General features: G+C 46.6%; 2 protein-coding genes and 1 non-coding gene across 3 annotated transcripts; 2 read left to right on the forward strand and 1 right to left on the reverse strand.

Annotated features, from left to right (window-relative positions):
• Positions 1-16,305: 16,305 nt before the first annotated feature.
• On the reverse strand, positions 16,306-16,379 carry EI90DRAFT_t218. Its single transcript has one exon. It is a non-coding gene; the product is annotated as a tRNA-Tyr (tRNA).
• Positions 16,380-18,411: 2,032 nt separating this feature from the next.
• EI90DRAFT_3130413 (uncharacterized protein) lies at positions 18,412-18,924 on the forward strand (the record flags this gene model as incomplete). Its single annotated transcript, XM_039064302.1, has 1 exon — positions 18,412-18,924. One exon carries the CDS (start codon positions 18,412-18,414, stop codon positions 18,922-18,924), a length of 513 nt encoding a protein of 170 aa, XP_038911224.1.
• A 769-nt stretch (positions 18,925-19,693) lies between these two features.
• On the forward strand, positions 19,694-21,481 carry EI90DRAFT_3130414 (uncharacterized protein; the record flags this gene model as incomplete). Its single annotated transcript, XM_039064303.1, has 3 exons — positions 19,694-20,735; positions 20,797-20,891; positions 20,933-21,481. 3 exons carry the CDS (start codon positions 19,694-19,696, stop codon positions 21,479-21,481), a joined length of 1,686 nt encoding a protein of 561 aa, XP_038911225.1.
• Positions 21,482-21,601: the final 120 nt, after the last annotated feature.

Genomic DNA, 21,601 nt, shown 5'->3' on the forward strand with positions numbered 1-21,601 from the left:
AATTTTAGTGGCTGTCCCTTTAAGTGCCCCCAAGAGTGTAGAAATTTGATCATGGACATGATGAATCAACGCCTCTTGGTTGACCAAGTCTTCGTGAATGATTTTGAGACGTTGGTCATGAAGGGTTATGGTCTGTTCCCTTAATTCTTTAAACTCTTGGACTCGTTTGGTGGCACAGGTAATCAAATCCACAACTTTATAGTCTGTAGCGATGAGAGGCAAATGAGCGGGGCACTCAAGAGCCCTCCTAACCTTGTTTTTCTCCATGGTCCTGAGCTCGTCAGCCTTTCTCTTCCCAGCATCTGCTTTTTCCCATTGAAAATCTTCTCATATCATGTCAACAAAAGTCCTCTCGTCTTGGACTCCCCCTTCCTCCGGATGTGGCCTACTAATCCACCTGCCCTGATGTTGTCTCCAATCTGTGCTTTCTGAGGGCTCATAATAAAGTCTCGAAGGGAGGAGCTCCACCGCATCTTCATCCTCATAAATCTCTGCACCTTCGGCCATGTCCCATACCTCTTGTCAAAGTTTCTCTTCCAATACATCCTCTAGTTCAGCATGAAGGGGCTCTCCTAACTTCTGAACCTTTATCCCGCTACCGGAGTCAAGACTTCCTCCTTCATGCATCTCACTCTGCTTAGACCCTTCTCTAGCACTGCTTGTCCTTGGGTTAACCTTTAATTCCCACAACTGTTTCTCCAACTTAGCAATTTCTTCCACTCTCGGCCCTTTAGGTATGTTTTCTGGTAAGGGAGAATATTTCCGTGGAGAGGCTAGTTTAGGACAAGGAGGTGTTTTCTCCTTCCTGAAGCCCATTCAGCCAATCCAAAGCATGAAAGGTCAGATCCATAACATCAAAGGGCATGAGCGGGTGTTGACCATAAAGTAAGAAGTAGGGCATATAGCCTGTATTCCTCTTAGTCGTCACTCTGTCCGCCCACAACGCATATCCCACAAATTCGGGCCACCTATCAGTGTGGCCCTGTAATACTTTCCAAATACTTTCAATCCACACTCCATGTCCCCATTCAACTTTTCCATTCACTCTGGGATTGTATGCAGTAGTTCTGACAATAGGAACCCGATATTTCTCCATTAACACTTGTGTTGCTCCCTGAAACTCGCTTCTGTTGTCCACCGTAAGCTGAAAAATACACCCAAATCGACACATAACTTCAAACAAGAAGTTCGCAATGGTCTCTGAGCGTATATTTTTCATAGCCTTGGCTTAAGTCCACCCTGTCAGATCATCCACAATGTCAATGAGGTATTTAAATCCTCCCTTTCCTTTCGGCATATTGACCATGTCTGCATCAAACCTCCTCAATAAGGTTTTCACATACTGTGGTTGAATCGGCACCGCATTTCTTTGCGAAGACCTCATTTGACATTCATGACATGTCCGACAAAATTCGCTGACCAAATGATACATATTTGGCCACCAATATGTGTCTTTTATCTTCTGATACGTAGGATCCCTCCCCCATGTCCACTTCCATCATGGGCATCTCTGATTATTCTCGTCCTAATTTCTGGATTCAACACAACTTGGAAGGGGCTTATCCCTATTCCTCTTCCACAGGACTCTTTCATAAATCAAGAATTGGTGGGCTCTCGCCAATAATTGTGCTGCCTGTACACCATCTCTTGGCAGCTTTCCATTTTGGAGGTTGGCAATAATTGCCTTCCAATATCCTTCTGAATCATACTCCTCAACGCGATGAGGATGATTATTCTTCTTAAATTGCTCCTCCGATGGGGGTTCAACTCCTTCACCTTCAAATGCATCTCCATTGGGTTGGTCCAAGACACTTCTAGCACTATGCACTCCCTGTCTCTTCTCATCAATTGCGTTCCCCTTATTTTAATTTCCTTGTCTGCATCAAATTCCTGTTGCCAAATATCTGCTGAGCCAACATCTCTGAATTCTTCGCTATACAATTCCTCTGCTTCTTTCACCAATTTGATTCCATCTTCCACATCCAATTCTCCATTGCTGTAGTCTGAGTCTTTGTTAGAGGAGCGTGGAGTTGTCCAGAAGCGGAGAAGGGACTCGGGAGTGGAGGGACCTTTGCCTCAGCGACTCAAGTGGAGTGCTGTGCCGTTGCTTGTTGTCTAAGGTGGTCCTTAACTTCAGGTTAGCAGGGGGAGTCTCTTTGGGGGACAATCCAGTCATGATTGTCGTCGATTTCAGACTGGGGGTACAGGAAACTAAGTACAGAGTATATATAATGATACAGGAGTGGAGTCCGAGGACAAAGGGAACTGGAAGGAGGACAAAGGGGGACTGGATGAGGGAACAACCCCAAGGGCCAAGGGTTGGAACTCTATGGTGCTTCCCAAAAGGGGAAGGCCAAGAGGGGAAGGAGTGGAGGGGGTTGTGGGGAATGACAGCTGACAAATATGGAAAGGAAGCAGCTGTCTAAATAAGGAAGAGGCAACAAGAGGATTAAATGACACCATACAGTAGAGACTGCAGGGTCCGGAGTCGGAAGTCAAAGTCCGGAATATTGGCTAGATGTAATAAATGAAATGTAATAAGGAATACAAGGAGATAAGATGGAGGAGGAGGTCAAAGTCTGGAGGCAGAGATGTGACCGGAGTTCTAGAGGTGGAGGTGCAATGGGGCTCCAGTACAGGAGTCCAGAGCCAGAGGTGTGGAGCATCACAAGCTCTGGTCTGGAAGGTACAAGGTTGGGATTGGACCTGGAGTAAACTGGAGTCGGACTGGAGGTAGTGTTGGATGTTGTGTTGGAGCCAGAGGTAGAGTGGGCTCTCAACAACCAACAGGGGGAGGAGGTGGTGGTGGATGTGGAGTTCTGGAGGAGGAGATGGAGGTCCAGAAACAGGAGCGGAGGTCCAGAGTTGTATGGATATGACAGTCTTCCTCTATCCTCCTTCACCTAGATAACCCATCTGGTGCCTTATGCTTTTGTTTCGGGCTATGTTCAATCTCAAAACTGAACATTAAAATATATGTAATCCACCTAGTCATTGCCACGTTGGGCAAATCTGGTGAATTAATCATCTGAATCAAGGATATCGCATCCACCTGAAGCTTAAAGTGAATATTATATAACTGATGCCTTTCTGCCTTAAACGCCCACAGGACACTGTAGAGTTCAAGCTTAGGCTGTGAATATCTACTCTCCACATCATTGAATGTAAGAGACCTGAAGACTATAGTTTGTCCTCAAGCTCTTGTTGAATTACCCATCCAACTCCAATCATGGATGAGTCCACTTGGATTGTCACAAGTCCTAAGTCTCCTTCTCTCTGATTCCTTGGCTGAACCCATGAAGCTAGGCGAAAATCCAAGGCTTGTATTGGGACTGCCTGCAACGCCAGATCTCTGAGTTCTTTCATTGCAGCCTCAGCTTCCTCCATCCATTGGAACTCATGAGGAGCCATTTTCTTCATGAGAAGAGTAAGAGGCTTAGCAATTTTTGCAAAATCTTTGATCCAACACCTAACTACCCCAACCGTACTCAAGAATCCTCTAACCTCCATCGGGTTTCTACATGAAGGCCAATTTCTCAGCTTGGCTGTAATCTCATGCAACACATGCATTCCCTCAATCGATGCAATAGCTCCCAGCATGGCTAAGTGTGGCGTTGCAAGTACCATCTTTGTTCCTGATATGGTTGCACCACTTTCCAAAACTCTCACTAACAATTCCTGCAAATTCTCTGCATAAGCCCACATGAACTTCCTAATCTGAGGATTTCCTGCTACGGTCTCCTCATTACTCCTAGTCTTTGGCCCCTTCAGTGCGCAATCATTGATAAACACATTGGCCTTCTCTGGGATCATCGGTTCTATCATATGGGTTGTTTTCCTTTGGAACTCCACTGGGGAATTGGTATATCCCTGGGGTAAGGTAGTCTGCCTCAGAGATCCCATCCGATTCGTGCCAAAGGTCGTCATATCTCGTGAGATGGGCACCAAAACACAACTGTCAAACCTGCTCTTCAAGTCAAAGATCCCATAGATTAGACTGCTTCATTTTCCGACAATTAATGGTCTTGTGTGAACCCCTGGTGTTGCAAAAGGTGCAGTGAAGGAGGGATTTGGATGGGGAAGCAGTGGGAGTGCAGCTGGGAATGTGTTGATAGGACATGGGATGCAGGAGGTTGGATGTGGTGATATTGTGCAAACGACTAATGCGATCGGCGCGAAAATTGGAGGGACGAAAGGTCGTCAATGTTCAAATTGTTGGTCCGAGTTTCAAAGTGATCGATAAGAAAGTAGAGCCGCTAGAGCAGGTTCAAATCGTAGAAATGTTTGCCTTATAACAGGCAAGCGAGTGATGTGATCGTCGCGAAAATTTGCGTGATGATAGAGACCTAAACGATGTATGTTGTCTATCGATTTGAAAACGATCTGCACAATTGCTGAGGTGCTGTAGCTGTTTTAAGAATTGCTATATTTTAAAACTCGATTTTTCGGATGAATGAGTGATGCGATCGATGCGGGAATGACAGCGCTGCGAGAACGATATACGAAGTAGGTCGAGTATAAATTTTAGCGCGATTCGTCAAAGGATAGAGCAGCTAGAGCAGTGCCAAGATGATGGAATTGTTTGTCAATTATCAGCAGAGTGTGTGGTTCGATCGGCGCGAAAATCGGAGGGTGTCGAGTTCGTCGAACGGTGATGACGTGGTAGCGATTTCGCGTCGATTGAAACAAATCTCAGGGTGCTATGGCAGAAACTAGCATAGAGAGACTTTCAGAGGTTGATTTGAGCAGCAGGGAGGTGTGTTTTCAACCAGGTGGATAGAGAAGTAAGCAGATAGGTGAAAAGTCAGCCTAAGCGCGAAAATTCTGAAAGCCCTCAGTAGTCTGGGCTCATAACCTGTTGGTACTCAGGTTATGGCACCTCTGAGGATGACTTTAGTGTTTATACAAGTAGTAGAAACAGTAAAGTCCGACTCAGTAGTCATGTGACTCATATGGAGTGAGATTGAATAGAAAGAAAAGGATAACTTCAACACAATTAGGGATTCAACAGCACTGCTGAGAATAGATGAAATGTTAGATTCTTTCATGGGAGCGGCAGAAAACACTGTGCAAATAAGGGAAAAAGGACTCAGCCTCAGGAGCTTGCTGGCAATGCCAGTGCCCTCTCTTCTGTTTCCAGCTCAGCACCAGATTATTGGATTGCAGACACAGGTGCAACTTCCCACATGACTCCACATCATCAGTGGTTCAAGGAATATACTCCTTGCAAAGTCCCTGTTCGTCTCGCAGACAACAATATCATCCATGCTGCTGGTGTAGGGACCATTCATCAGCAAAAGTCCGTTATGCTCCGGAGCATCAAGAGTGGCTGGAGCATGTGGGAGACAAAACAGCAGATTGGGCACTCCTGGAGCCAATAGTGTTCTCCTGGGAGGGGGTTCAGGAGCAGCTGGGAGTGGTGAGGAGTATGTAATGTGCCAGGAGCAGTGGGAGGAAAATTTTGGTCTCTAAAAAGTTGAAAAAAAAAATTTAGGGAAAAATCAAAAAAAAATTCAGGAACTATAGTGCCTTTAAAGTGCTTTCAGGACATATAATTATTTGCAAAATCGAGGAAGAAATGATGGAGAAAAATGGAAAATACTTTCGGAGACCCGAGAAATAATGAGAACTGAATTGATGGGAAAGTCTGAAAATTGAATAGGAAAGTGAGGGGAAGCCTTGTAAGCATTGTTATTTTCTGCTGTTCTAATTTTTCCTGATTGTTCTTGGTCTCACTCCCAGCTGCTCCTGGACCCTCCCAGGAGCTTCCAGGAGTATCCAGGAGTATCCAGTAGCAGCTGGGAGTGAGACCAAGAACAATCAGGAAAAATTAGAACAGCAGAAAATAACAATGCTACAAAGCTTCCCCTCACTTCCCTATTCAATTTTCAGACTTTCCCATCAATTCAGTTCTCATTATTTCTCGGGTCTCTGAAAGTATTTTCCATTTTTCTCCATCATTTCTTCCTCGATTTTGCAAATAATTATATATCCTGAAAGCACTTCAAAGGCACTACAGTTCCTGAATTTTTTTTGATTTTTTTCCCTAATTATTTTTTTCAACTTTTTAGAAGTCCCTATTTTTCAAAATTTCCTCATTTCCCTCTATATCCCCCCCTCATTCCCCCCTCATTCCCCCCTCATTCCCCCCCTCATTCCCCCCCTCATTCTCCCCCTCATTCTCCCCCTCATTCTCCCCTCATTCTCCCCCTCATTTCCCCCTCATTTCCCCCCCTCATTCTCCCCCATTTCCCCCTCCCCCATATTCTGCCAGCCCGAAAGTGATTAAGTTGCCAGATTAATCATATATCAGGCCATAAATTTTGATTGTGTATTGGTGAGTCTCAGTGTCCTTGATATATAGTATAGTGTTTGATCTAAATGTTAAGCAGTGTCTTGTTGTGTTAGTCTTGTGGTAGGAGGTATTCATGGGCAATCTTCCCTCTTTTTTTTTCCTTTTCATTTTCAAATGCTCCAGGAGCTCCCAGAAGCTTCTCACCCCTATACACTTTGAAGCATTTAAATTGTATTTACTGGATATGTTTGTGCACAAAGCAATGCTCCAGGCCCTCCTGGGAGTGCCCTGGAGTACCTAGCCAACTCCGGAGGAAATGGGCTGTTCCTGGACCGGCCAATCTCCTCCTGATTCTCCCAGTGCTCTCGATACTCCGGAGCACTCAGGAGCATAACAATTTTTTGCTGATGTTGTCTTTACTCCAATCAAGAATAGAGTCCCCTTATGCCAAATCAAGTTCTCCAATGTCCTCCATGTTCCCTTACTTGCCAACAACCTCCTATCTGTTCTCTCCCTCACTAGAAAGCACAACTTTGAGGTGACCATCAAGGAGTCAACAATGAAGTTCACTCGTAGTTCTCAACTTCTGTTTGAAGCTTCTGTCTCTGATGAGAACAGTGCCTTGTTGGATGGTTCTACAGTGGTTCAGTCTGCTCTGAGGGCCACTCCCTCATCTCCTGATCTCTGGCATCGTCGTTTCTGCCATATTGGTAGAAATCGACTCAAACAACTTATCTCTGGGACATATGTGAAGGACTTGAACATTGGGACCTCTTCTCTCTCTTCCCCACTCCCTGACATTTGTGAACACTGCATAGCTGGCAAACACCATCGCTCCCCTTTCCCTCATGCTGCTTCAAATAGACATACTCAGCCTCTAGAACTTATACACTCAGATGTCCATGGTCCAGTGTCAGTTCAAACCCCTGAGCAGCATAGGTATTGGGTTAGCTTTGTGGATGACTGCACTCACTATCGCACCATCTACCTCCTTCACAAGAAGTCAGATGTCTTTGCTGCCTTCAAGATCTTCAAGGCTTTTGCTGAGAACCAAACTGGCTATCGCATCAAGGCACTTAGGGATGATAAAGGGGGGGAGTATATGAGTAGGGAAATGGATGATTTTATGAAGGAACATGGCATTCTTAGGGAGCACACTACCACCTCAACTCCTCAGCAGAATGGAGTTGCTGAACGCTCTAATTGAATTCTCGATGAGGGCATCACCTCCATCCTGAATGAAGCTAAGTTACCTGGCTCATTCTGGGGACATGCTTTGGGTGCTCTACTCCATGTCCTGAATTGCTCTCCCTCTTCTGCTGTGGAGGGGATCACACCTTATGAGGGCTGGTTTGGACACAAGCCTTCTGTCTCTCATTTCAGAGTTTTTGGGTGCCAGGCATATGTGCATATTCAAAAGGACAAGAGAACAAGTTTCCAACCAAAGTCTGAACGTTGTATCTTCATTGGCTACCCAGCTGACTTCAAAGGTTGGAGATTCTACAACCCATCCACTAAGAAGATTATCATTTCTAGGGATGCAGTGTTTGATGAACAAACTATGCCTGGGATTTCTAGCCACCCCATTATTTCTTATCTCCCTCTACACTCTAACTCTAACTCTAACTCAGTGCCAGAGTCAGGGGGAGGTACTTCATCTCAAAATCGCTTTACTCCATTGCCTAACAATGAGTTCTTGCCCTCTGACACTGATTCCCATCCACTTCAAACTACCTCCTTCACCTTCTCTTTCACCTTCTCCCATTCCCTCACCTTCTTCAACTCCTGCTCCTCCTGAACCTCCCACTCTTCGTAGGACCACTAGATCCAATGCTGGTAAACCCCCTGGTGAGTGGTGGAAAATAAAGCCTGCCCCTTCACCCCCAGTCAGCAAGTGGGAAGCTAGAGAGTCCACCCCTGGTGTTGAATCCTCTGAGTCTGATGCAGATGCTGAAGAACTCCATGAGGAAGATTCATCAGAGGATGAACTGGCTATGGCTTCTGCTGCTGCCCTACTTGCCAAATCCCAGTCTAAGGCATTGTCCCTTGAGGAGATGGTTGAGTTTTCCTTAGCTACTTCTACTGTTACGGGGATGGGGGAAATTCCCCATTCCTCGATCCGTTCTTATAGTGGGAAGGCGAGAGTCATGTCTAGTTTGTACCATAACTGGAAGTGTAATCGATGAGTGATCCCAGTCTGACCTGGGAGTGGGCGATCGAATTCCCATCGATCGCAATGGGTGATGTAGTGAGCTATTAAGGGATTGATGATTGATAGTCGGAGATATCAGGACAGATGGGTCAGCCACGGATACTTGGCGCTCCTCAATGGAGCGTACCATGTGTGAGGTCGCGACTGGTGAGATGGGTGAGAGCTTCGCGTAGTTGCCATCGGGTACTTGGCGTTTGCAGTGCGAACGTACCGGTAGCGGGTTGATATCGTAGGCGTGCAATGAGGGCTGACTATTAGGGCCTTCGGTGACTTGGCGTTCCCAAAGGGAACGTACCATTGGCGGGGACATATGATGACTGGCAAAGGAAGAAACAGACGGTGGATGGGCGGCTACTTGGCGTTTGCGTAGCGAACGTGCCAGCATCGAGGGTAAGTGGGCCTCATAGTGTTCACGATCACCATGATCGTGATGGGACGTCGTATGTTGAGTACTGGGGGGAGAGCAGAGTGATGAAGACCCATAGGGTACAGGTTCAATAGGACGATACACACGTCGAGAGTCGAAGACTCTCGACTTCGAGTTCTCGTGGCGAGGGCCGTTAGAGGACTCGATATAACCAGACTTATAAGACATATTGAGAGTTGTACAGTCACACAGGTTCAGTTGAGTCACAGGGAGGGTTGTTACAGAAGACGGTACACGAGACAGTTGTAGAGCAGTTGTTAGTTAGCGGGAACCGCCTTCGGCGGTTTCCGTACATGACGTGTGACTATCTACAAATGGTAAGGTCGCGGGAAATCCTGCGAAACACAAACAACCTCGGCCAGCACCAAAACCCCAATGGGGAAAGCTTTGCATGAGGGGGGGGAAAGGGGTAGAACGGGTAAGGAGGATAGGGTAGCGGGATAGAGGACGGAAAGGAGAAAGAGGGGAGGAGCGATAGAGAGGGGAAGTCTTTGACCATGTGACGGATATGGTCGTTGGAGACTCCGTATCCGTAACATCTACAGTTGAGCCCAAGTCAATGAAAGAAGCAAAAACACAAGATGATTGGGCTCTCTGGCATGAAGCTGCTTTAAAGGAATACACCCAAATGCTCTCTCATAACACTTGGGACTTAGTGCCTCTTCCAAAGGGGAGGAAACCAGTTGGATCAAAGTGGGTTTTCAAGATCAAGCAGAACTCTGATGGATCCATTGAAAGGTACAAGGCTAGAATTGTGGCACAAGGCTTCTCCCAGAAACCCCACTTGGATTACACAGAAACCTTTGCCCCTGTCACCAAATTTTCCTCCCCCAGAACCATTCTAGCAATCTCTGCCATTGAGGACTTGGAGATTCATCATATGGATGTGTCATCTGCTTTCTTAAATGGTGATCTCTCTGAGGATATCTATATGGTGCAACCAGAAGGATTTGTGGAGCCTGGGAAGGAGCATCTAGTTTGCCACTTGAAGAAGTCTTATGGTCTGAAACAAAGCCCTCGCCAGTGGTATCAGAAGTTGCATGAGACCTTCACAGATCTGGGCTTCAAGAGGTGTCCTAGTGACAATTCCATTTGGGTTTGGGCCAAGGACAAGGTCAAAGTCATTATTCCAGTCTATGTGGATGACCTCACTCTAGCCTGCAATGATCTGGCTGCTCTAACTTCACTCAAAGCAGAGCTTAAGTCCAAATTTGAGATGAGGGACTTGGGGGAGCTCAGTTACATCCTTGGACTAGAAGTGCACAGAAATCGACCAAATCACAAGATCTGGCTTTCCCAACGAAAACATACACAGGACATCTTCCAACGCTTCAACCACCAACATTCCAGGCCTGTTGTCACACCCCTTGACCCCCAAATCACTCTTTCTAAAGTTGACCATCTGTCTGGAGAGGAAAAGGAGTTTATGAAGGGTGTGCCATACTTGAGTGCAATTGGGAGCCTCATGTATTTGGCCATTGGTACCAGACCTGACATTGCATATGCTGTTGGGTTGCTCAGTCGTTTCAACTCATGTCCAGCCAAGATTCACTGGCATGCAGTTCAGAGAGTATTCAGGTATTTGGTGGGGACTTTGGATTTCTGTTTGGAGTTTGGGCCTTCTATTTCTGGGGGAGTTACTGCCTCTGTCTTTTCTGACTCTGACTATGCTGGTGACACAGAGAAGGCTTGCTCTACTTCTGGCTATGCCTCATTCATTGGAGCATCTTGTGTCAACTGGTCTAGCAGACGTCAAGATGTTGTGGCCAAGTCCACCACAGAGGCAGAACTGATTGCAGCCAATGCAGGAGCATCAGATGGGACATGGATGGTGTATTTACTTCAAGAACTTGGTTATCCTCAAGCCTGCTTCCCACTGAAAATGGACAACCAATCTACCATCAAGGTCAGCAAAAATCCAGAACATCATGGGAGGATGAAACACTTGGATACCAAGTATTATTGGATCAGAGACCAGGTGGACTTGGGAAATTTGAGGGTTGAATGGGTGCCATCTAGGGGTAATTGTGCAGATATTCTAACCAAGGCACTGCCTAGAGATCTTCACCAAGAGCAATGCTCATTATTGGGACTTAGAAGATGGAGCTAGATTGAGGGGGAGTGTTGAAGTTATCCTTTTCTTTCTATTCAATCTCACTCCATGAGTCACATGACTACTGAGTCGGACTTTACTGTTTCTACTACTTGTATAAACACTAAAGTCATCCTCAGAGGTGCCATAACCTGAGTTACAACAAATTGTTACTGTGTTTAAGGGTTGTAAATCATGTACAATCCTCAAACTTTTATCTTTCTTTTCCACTGTGAAGAACCTTGCCTGGTACGAGGACTGGGATGGCTCATATTTGCCAGCCTCCATCTGCTCCTTTAACATTCCCATAATCTCTTCCATTCTTGCCACAGGCAGCCTCAAGGGCTTAATCTGCCATGGCGTGTGTGGAATTGTTCTCATCACATAGTCAGGATAGTACCTCCTATTAAATGTACCTCACTCCAAATCTGTATATGCAATGGCATCTTCATACTGTTTAAGAATATATGCCAACAAATCAACCTCTGCTTTGGAAAGAAATCCTGTGGGGATTTTGGCAATAATCTTTGCCATCCTCTCATATGAGAGTCTCCCAGTCAACTTCAGCTCCTCAAATTGGGGCAGGTTTTTTGGTAATTCTCTTAATGTTCCAATGTCAATGGGGACATATGCTGGCACTTCGGCTTTTGGGTCATATGTCGCCACAGGCAACACCTTCTTGGCTACTGGCTTATACCTGGCCCCCATCACTGCTCTGGAAAACCGTCTGGAAACTCGCTTGGCTTCCTCTCCATCCATTCCTCGAGTAATCATTAACTTCTCAACCTGAGTAGGCATAGACGGCATTTGTGGTGTCTTCGCAATATACCAGGCTTGCCTAATAGCTCTTGAAACTGAAGGGCCACACTTCCCGTCGGATTGTAACATTCCTTCCAAGATGCCAGGCCTAAGCTCTTTTGAGTCAAGGTTGGGCTCTTGGAAAATATCCGAAAAATGCGACAAAAATACAGGAGGCCTCTCACTAAGAGGATCATCCCCTGGTTTAACTCTGCATAACTCAACACTAGCTGAACCCATGTTCCTATACCTCTTGTTCATGGTAACTGGATATACATTTCTAGGCACGGATAGGATCAGCAACTTTATCTTCAACAAAGTGCCTCCTTCCCTATCACCATCACTCCAGATCTGAATTTCCATTCCCATGTCCTGTACATAATCGATCCGTGTGCTGTGTCCAAACAACCACAGCTGCCCCAATATAATATCTTTTCCATTCAACTTGTCTCATGTAATGAAGAAATTGTGGGGAACCTCAACACCGCCAATTGTGACTGGAACCTCCCTACACAACCCTTCCAGTGCTATCTGGTGTCTGGAAACTCCTCTGAGTGACCAGGAGGCTCCTGATGGGTCCACTGGCAACTCCAAAAGACGAGCATGCTTGCTGGTCATAATGTTAAGCTCACTGCCGGTATCAATCAACATGGTACTGTTGTGGTTATTTCTCTTCATTTCTATTCAATCTGCACTTCTACTTAGTGTCATGTGACTGCTGAGTCGCTCTTTACTGTTCTTACTTGTGTAATAACACTAAAGTCAACTCAGACTGAGGTATCTGCTGAGATACAATAGGTACAAGGCTGGCGGAATATCATTCCCTGAATTTTTGCAGTTACCATGGCCAAAAACAAAGGCGGGCAATCTGCCCTCGCCATGATTGCTACATCATACTCTCCCATACAATCTGACTTCAACAATTCTTGATAGAATTTATCAGCTTGATCCTCTACCATATTCCTGCCAAGAACATCCCCTTCTTCATCCTCACTCTCAACATTTTCCAACAATGCCACTTCAAATGGGGCAGGCACTATTTCTGCCTCCATTACCTCTCCTTCTGTCTCAGAATCCTCAACCATCCCTACCGAGCTAACTGGCTTGGTAGGAACCCTATGAATTTTAGTTGCAGCCTGGAGAGGTTTGTTTAGCTCATAAGATGAGCCAATTATTGCTCCAAGTGGCACATTGACTTCTTGTGTCATTAACTTGGTAAACAATTCTTCACCCCTCATTCTGTCCTGGAGCTCTGATGCATAATGGTATGCTGGACCTGGCCTTGGCTTTGGCACAGGATCCTTCAGGCTCTTGAACAACTACATCATTGCATATGTATATCCCTTCCCCTACTGGGACCTTCTCTGTGTTTGCCTTTTTCCTGAGCCACCGGCTTAGGATCCATGTCCATCTTAGGTGGCATACTCCGCACTGGTCTTTTTAAAATCGTGGGTGGGGGTGGTACCTCCACATATGCTCTATTCCTCCTAGACTCATCCTGAGGAATAATCCTTACAACCAGCAGTGGAGGGCTAGGGACACGTTCATTGGGTTTAGCCCTAGTAGGCTTTTTGTCCTTCGCTGACCTATCTGCTGGGTAGACTTCAAACACAGGGTCTCCTAACTCTGCAAACTCATTGTTTGCTGACTCAAATTCTTGCATCCACTCTACATTAGAGGCACTGTGTTAGAACTTGCGGATTCGGACGACTCCGGAATGGAATCGGAGACTTAGCATGGAAGGACCTCGGCCTCAGCAACTCAGGCGGAGCGCTGTGCCATTGCTGGTTGTCCTAGGGGTCCCTAATTTCGGATCTAGCAGAGGGAAAGTCTCTTGGGGGAATTCATGTCGATTTCGGACTGAGGTTACAAGTTACTAGGTACATTGTATATAAGGAGGGGTCTGGAATCAAAAGGAACAAGGGTAGGACAAAAGGAGACAAAGGGAGATGGAAAGAGGAACAACACCGAGGGTCAAGTGTTTGACTCAATGGTGTTTCCCAAAGGAGGAATGAAGGGCCAAGACCCAAGAAGGAAGGAAGGAGGATGGGAGTCGGGAATGGCTAGCTGACTGAATAGAAAGGAAGCAGCAGCCCAAATAGGAATGAGGGAGAATAGCGGAATTGAAATGGACAATGCAATAGTTGCAAGGTCCGGAGTAAGTCTGGAAAGTCCGAACTCGGAGGTTAAACTCTGGAATATTGGCAAAGGTAATTAAATGGAATGAGCTAACCAATACAATGGGTATAAGCGGAGGTGGGGTCAAAGTCCGAGGTCGGAACTAAGACCGGAGGTTCCGGAGACGAGACATGAACGGGATACCGGAGCGGAGGTCCAGAGTCGGGAGCATAGGTTTTGCATACTCATCTGGAAGGTGTCGAGGTTGGGGTCGGACCCGGAATGTTCCGGAGTCGGACCGAAGGTGGTGTCCGAGCCAGAGGTGGGATAACCTCTTGGGAGTCGGCAAGGAGAAAGTGATGGAAGGGTAGGGCTCTGGAAGTCGGAGTTCGGAGTTCCAGGAGCCCGGAGCGGAGGTCGGGATTGTATGGATATGACACACTGCTCACATGCCTAGCTCTCTTGCAAATCAATTCGCAAGCCCTCCTGAAACTCCTTCCCACCTGGGAAGCCTAGTTCCATCTGCCATTACCAATCGATTCTCAGCATCATACTTCAGTACTCCAGCTGTGACAAAAGCTTGCATCTCTGGGAAATTTTTGACTCCATGTCCATGTCCATCACACATATAGCACTTCCACACACCCAAAGGACTAGTTCTGGGTCTTTCTGAGATCTTTGTCAACTGCAACATCAATTTATTGATCCGCTCTGCTAAATCATCCATATTGGACTTAAATACAGAGTCGGGCTCTGGTCTAGTTGCTTCCTTCTTCAACTCAGTAACCTTGGGTGGCTCTGTCAAACTCTTTGGCTGCCTCTTAGGAGGTGTCCTCCTATCAGCCTTTGACTCTGCTTGCCTATGCCTATAAAGTTCCACTCTCTCCTCAAAATCTGACTTGTCTGAGTCTGATCCACCATCATCTGTACTTGGCTCTGCCATAGCCTTGTACTCCTTCTCTGATTCTGTCTTGTCATCCAACTCTACATCTCGGTAGAGATCCTGCTGCAAAAACATCTTCACCAGTTTCACCACCTCTTCCATAGATGGTGGCAGCATCAAATCCGTCCACACATTCTTTGCCCTGAGCTCCTGCCCTAACATCTTCTGTAAACTCTTTGGCTTTATTCCTCGATAAAAGTAATCATCTCTCTCGGAAGTAGTCAAGACTGCTCTTCCTGCCAGCGAAGCTACCATGACCCTGAATTTCTGGTGGTACCTGTCTAAATCAGACCTCCACTTAATCTTCCTGTCTGCCTCAACAAATCTCCTAAGATCCTTGATGCGGTATATCTTGTCCTCATGCTCTGCAGGGTAGAAGTTCAACATGTCCGCTTTGAGCTGAGGCCAATCCCCATCTCGCCAGCTTGACAATGTGTGTATGAACTTCGTCTCCCTGTCTGTACAATAGGTCAAGATATGCTTGCATCTTTGATCATCCAACAAATGTGCCCCATTGGCTAACAACTCAAAATCAAACAAAAACTTCTTAACCTTCGTTCCTTTGAAGTGTGGGGCCTCTCGACTATGAGACCCAGGCATACATGTAATCATGGTGGTATGAATTGTGGCGGCAGCGATGCCTGCCGGAATTTGGGGAGGTAGGGGATGTGGTTGGGGAGGGAGGGGGAGAGCAACTCCTCCAGTATTCGACATAACTTCTACAAAAGATGTGAAAATAAACTGGTTGATGAATGCTAGACACTCAGCTAGTGCATGTGTGCATCCAGAAGACTATTCTCAAGATAGTACCCCAAGTAAAGGCTCAACTCTCAATGTAAGAAACCGCAGCACACTGTAGCCCCCCTGTAAGGACCACCAGAAATGCAAGTGGGAATCTGATACTGTCTCCAGAAAATGGAAGGTAGCACTCCAACTCACTCCCCAAAAGCTAGGGAAGAAAGAGAAAGGGGGCTGAAAGGGTGTTGCGGTAAGAACAGGTCTGTATATTCAACGGGGGGGGGGGGAATTTCAGGGAAAAATATAACTCTGGTAACTCTTGCTTATCTTCTTTCCATGGTGGATTTCCATCACAATAGCCCTTTACCAATCATGTGGCCACTCACAGCACCCAAGTACATGGACTTTAAAAGTAGTGGGAGGGGGGGAAATCTCCTATTCTGTTTCAATCACTATGTACATATACCCATACAGCAAACATACAATTTGTGAAAAGAGTCCGAAATATATGGGTTTGGCTGAGCTAAGCCTCCACCAACAACAGTGCTAAGGTTTGGCTGCTGTTGGCATAGAATAAAGTCCCAAACAACAAAAGAAATTGAAAAGGAAAACACAAACTTCCTCATACCACTCCAAACACTGCGTCAAACCTCCGTCCCTTTATATTGTAATCTGAAAAAGGTGGCCACACCAGGATTCGAACCAGGGACCATCCAATGTATATTTGGAGGTGATAACCACTACACCATGTGTGTCAGAGACCAGACTTGAGACGAAGGAATGTCTCCGCAACGGAGGGCTTTGGCCTCAGCGACTTCTGCCAGGAGCGCTGTGCCTAGTGACACGTCCGTGCCCTAACTTACTGACTGGCACTTAGAACCTAGGGGGGGTAACTCTAGTTGATTTATCTGCTGGGGCGTAACCTATGTACAAGTGGTGTATATATATGGTTACAGTGGAGACGGTTCCGCAATTGGCGGAGCCGAACGGAGCGGAGCTAACAGGGTTAAGACATTAGCCGACTGAATATTACCGACGAGTCGGTTCGCGGGGTTAGCGGAAAGGCAGGCGTTAACCCAGAAACGGAAAGGAGGGATAGGCCCGAAGGTGGGCTCTGCAGGGCAGGCGAGTGTATTGCCCAGCGGAGGTGGGAGTGCGCTAGTGGACGTCGGAGCTGTCCGGAAGTCTTCGGGGCTCCGTACTTAGGGAGGCATAGGTAATAAATTGAAATGAGGGGGTGGTGACCATCGAGGGGTACCGAGAGGTTTGCGGAATACGGGGGCTCCGAGGTTGGTGAGGGGGGAGCGGAGTTAGAACGGAGGGATCGGAGAGACCGGAAGTCGATGGCCGGGGATGGATATGACAATGTGGCCACGACTGGTTCTCTAGGAGCCTGTAGATCTTATCGACTACTAGGTCTATTGACTACAACACTTTATTCCATCCGACTCTCCTTATCCATAGCTTTCTAATGATACCGATTTTGTGAAATTTGGTGGAGATTTGACTGAGAACAGGAATTCTCAGATGCGGTATACATATCTTGATTATCTGTGCACAGGGAAACTTGAACCAAATAAAATGCCATAATTCCAAGACTCCTCCAATGACTGCTTCAGCATTTATATCATTTGAATAGCCCATATTTTCATTGAGACTAGCTTGCACGTGAGCATCCGAACAGTTCATATCATCCCATGACTCCAGTCATGCCCGACAATCAGAATATCTCCACAACCACTGAACCGATTAGGGGGAAATTCAACACTGAGTCTTTGGGCATTTTCCTGGATTTAATGACCCCGAGATCGTCCTCTTCCATCAACTTTTGACCTTGTTCCCATGGTCATGGTCAAGTGTACAAACTTTGCACATGAGGTTGAATTTCTCCACCAATTCTCAACCAATTCCTTCATGGAAAGGCTCTTTCGGTTCGTACGAAAACCCTCTTTCTTCTTTTTCATTACTCCCTCCTACAATTCCTTTTTCCTAATAATGTACAAGGGCGGGAGCCCAATTTTTGACGTATTTGCTGCATAAGGTTCCATGAAATTGAGCACACCCATTATGCACTCCTACAGTGTGCATAGAACTGAGTGGCACAACGGTCTCTGGCACAAAGATGGTGCTTGCCACTCCTCATCTGGCAATGCTGGGAGCTGTAGTCTCCATCAGCAGAATGCATGTGTCTCATGATGTTACCGCGAAGCTGGCCAAGTGGCCCCCCTGCAAAAATCCGTCAGAAGTACAAGGATTCCTAGGTACCGTGGGTGTTGTCAGATGATGGATCAAGGACTTCACAAAAATCGCTAAGCCACTCACCTTACTTACAAAGAAAATGGCACCCAATGAATTCAGGTGGACTCCTGAAGCTGAGGAGGCAATGCAACGGCTCAAGGACTTAGCAGTCAATGCAGCGCCGATCTGCTCATTGGACTTCGAGCTGGCTTCTCAAGTTAAGCCCAAAGGCCAGCACAACAGCGATCTAGGGCTGGTTACAATTCAAGTGGACTCTTCTGTGGTTGGCATCGGATGGGTTATCCAGCAGTGCCTCAAGGAGGACAATTACCCCATTATTTTTGGCTCCATTACGTTCAACTCTATGGAAAGTCGTTATTCACAGCTGAAACTTGAGTTATATGGTGTACTTCATGCATTCAAGGCCAAAAGACATTGTCTATATAATATACATTTCAAGTTACAAGTGGATGCATCTGCTCTGATCCAGATGATAAACTCCCCCAACTTGCCCAATGCCGCTATGACATGATGGATAACTTATATCCTCATGTTCAGCTTTGAGATTGAGCACAATCCTGCTGACAAGCACAAGGCCCCAGATGGATTGTCAAGATGTCGGCAGGCAGACGAGGATTCCAACTTCAGTGATGGGGAGATTGACATTGAGGAGGGTGTGAAGTTTCTCAAGCTGCTAGACCTTGAACAAGACAAGGATTTCTGTGAGATGTCCATGGCCGAGTTCCTGACTGAGGAAATCGATCCCTGTGAAACCTCTAAGATCAACAAGACCCGACTTGATAGACACAGGGGGGAATGCATGCCCCTAGAAGTCAGATGGGAGAATCCCACCCACATTAAGTGCCTGATAGGTAGAACCTATCACATCTGCAAAGGTAGAGTAGTCGAGGACAACCCTAATGGGTCCAGGCCAGATCGCATAAGGCATGCCCACCAAATCGATGAGTACGACTCTGAGCAGTACTGGCAAACCGTTCTAAGGTTCCTATTGACGGGAGTGCCCCCTAGCGACAAGAAGGAGGTGACGAGGCTTCTCCATTGAGCCAAACAATTCCTCATTCAGGACGGAGTACTTTGGAAGCGGAATGGCGACAAGCCACTCCTACAAGTTGTCTTGAGCATTGACATTAGACATCGGATCATAAGGGACATGCATGATGGCAGCGGCCACTGGGGATGCGACCCCACATACTTCAAGATCAAAGACTCATATTGGTTCCCAAATATGTACAAATCCATGGCACAATACTGCTGAACTTGTCATGAATGCCAGTTAAGATCCGTTAATAAAGATACCATCCTGATCCAGCTGCAATATGTGCAGACTCTCTTGTGACATTTTGACTCAGACACTGTAGCCATACCACGAGGGAAAGGAGGCTACAAGCACCTCATAGACCTCACTGATAATCTGACCAGATGGACTGAAGTGAAGCCACTCAAGAATAATATCAAGTCAGAAAATATTGCCAAATTCCTATTCGATGTTATGTGTCGGTACAGCTGTATTGTACAGTTCACGGTAGACAATGGGAGTGAGTTCCATGGTGCAGCACAAGTTCTCATGGACAAATACAACATGCCCATCATAAGAACTTCAGCATACAACCCTGCTGCTAATGGCAAAGTTGAGTGCAGACATGGTGTCTGGATCAAAAGTATCTGGAAAGTGCTCAAAGGCCACACTAACGAGTGGCCTGACCTTGTAGGCTACACCCTTTGGGCAGACAGAGTTACCACTAAGTCCATGATGGGCTATTCCCCCCTACTACTTGCTGTATGGACAGCACCTGCTTATGCCCTTCGACGTCATGGACAGGACATTCTATGCATTGGATTGGCCCTCTGTGTATATAACTAAAGACCTTCTAGCCATGAGAATCTGCCAGATTAGCCAGAGAGACGAGTTCCTTGACTGGGCAGTGGCCCAGAACTATGATGCAAGAAAGAAGGCAGCTGATAGGCACTATCACCGCCATGCTGCCAGGATGAAGGATGGCGACTACCAGCCTGGAGAGTTTGTCCTTGTCACAAATGAAAGGATTAAGCTGCAGCATGACCAGAAGGGCCAGCCACGATGGTTTGGACTGTATATGGTAGTCAAGAGGCTCTGCAGTGGTGCCTTTGTCTTGCAAGAACTAGATGGGATGGTCCTCAAATGTCCAGTGGTGTGGAAACAAGTCAAGTTGTACCATTTTAGAAATAACAAAGAACCAATAATCCGAGAACCCATTAAGCTTTCCAAAAGTTATGAGGAACTAGACAATGAGGCAAATTACGTGTCCTATGCCACTAAGTCCAGGCAGCCGACCCTGCCCAAGCCCTGGGAGCTCAAGGGCAAGAAGCTAGTTGAGTATTGGGAAGAGAAATACGAGCGCATGTGTGCCAGGGCCGAGAATCCAGACCTGAGGTTCCCTCCAAGCCAACATGAATGTGGACTCGGGAAGTTCATTGATGAGGACGCACAATTCTGGGATTTTTGCTACACCACTCAAGACAGGGAAGATGGTGACCTGAAATGGTTCAAGACCTTGCCTCCTGGCCACCCTGATTTATTTGATTGGCTGCCCTGGGGCAGAAAGGGCTCTTACATTCCTCAGAATTCTTATTCCACACAAAGCGATCCCAAGCATGAGTTAGAAGTTAAGTTATTATTGGGCAAGCCAACTATTGAGGTTATACACTCAAACAAAAGCCCCATGGCCATTACCACTCTCGCCACTGAGGCCAGTGGCCCAACTAATGATGAAACTCCCTTAAGAACTATACAACAAGAGCTTGACCACTACCCCCTGTTTCCCTTCGAGTGCTCCATGGCCTATGGCAACTCTAACACACCACACACACATCACAGTAGGAGTTGAGAACGCTATCCACGCCACTCACCAGAACCCACCTGCAATCAAGGCCCCAGTTGGTATTCCCCATGAGGAAGAGGTTCATCATATAGACCTCAAGAAGGCAGACACGCCTTCTGACAATCTCCCATCTGGCAGCAAGAGACAGATAGTGAGCACACCATACCAGAGCTCCAAGCTAAGGTAGACCAGACCATGGCACTAGTAGACAACAAGACAGCACCTAGAAGAACGGCATTGCCATCCCCTAGGTCAACTTCTGTGGCGCCACCCATTCAGAAGGCTGCACCACCCACTGATAGTTCCATTGAACCAAGCAAGATGCCTGTAGTCTTAGTACCACACACCCCTGAGCTTCCTCGATGGAGGCAGAGGCCTGGAGAGTGGACTGCTGCACCCACTTTGCCATCAGAACAAAGAGATGTTCGTAAATTTCTGTCAGAAGTCACTGCCATCAAAGAGAAGGCTGAGGAGGAACCCAGGAAGCCACCCATTCCATACAATCTAGTGCCCCATCCTCCCCACCTCCCTTTCATAGGATCAGACGAAGACACTCAGGACCTTATCAACCAAACCCTCAAATGTCTCAATGAGCTCACAGATTCAAGTTTCCTCCTCAAAAGCGCTCACAAAGGACAGGCAGATATCTTATTTAATAAGCTTAGCAATCTAGAGACCCTCACTCAGCATATTAATGAGCGCACAGTGACTCTCATGGATGGGTTCAAGCAGACATTGTAATGGGTCTATCACCACTAGACTCAAGACAGAAGAGAGGGGGAGGGTTGGAGTGGTTGCATGCACAGGTTTGTTAACTTGGAGTGGATTCTGCTACTCCTCACTGTCTAGCTAACTATACAG

The sequence above is a fragment of the Cantharellus anzutake genome, assembly GCF_015039405.1.
Source record: "Cantharellus anzutake strain C23 chromosome Unknown EI90scaffold_65, whole genome shotgun sequence".
Lineage (NCBI taxonomy): Eukaryota > Fungi > Basidiomycota > Agaricomycetes > Cantharellales > Hydnaceae > Cantharellus > Cantharellus anzutake.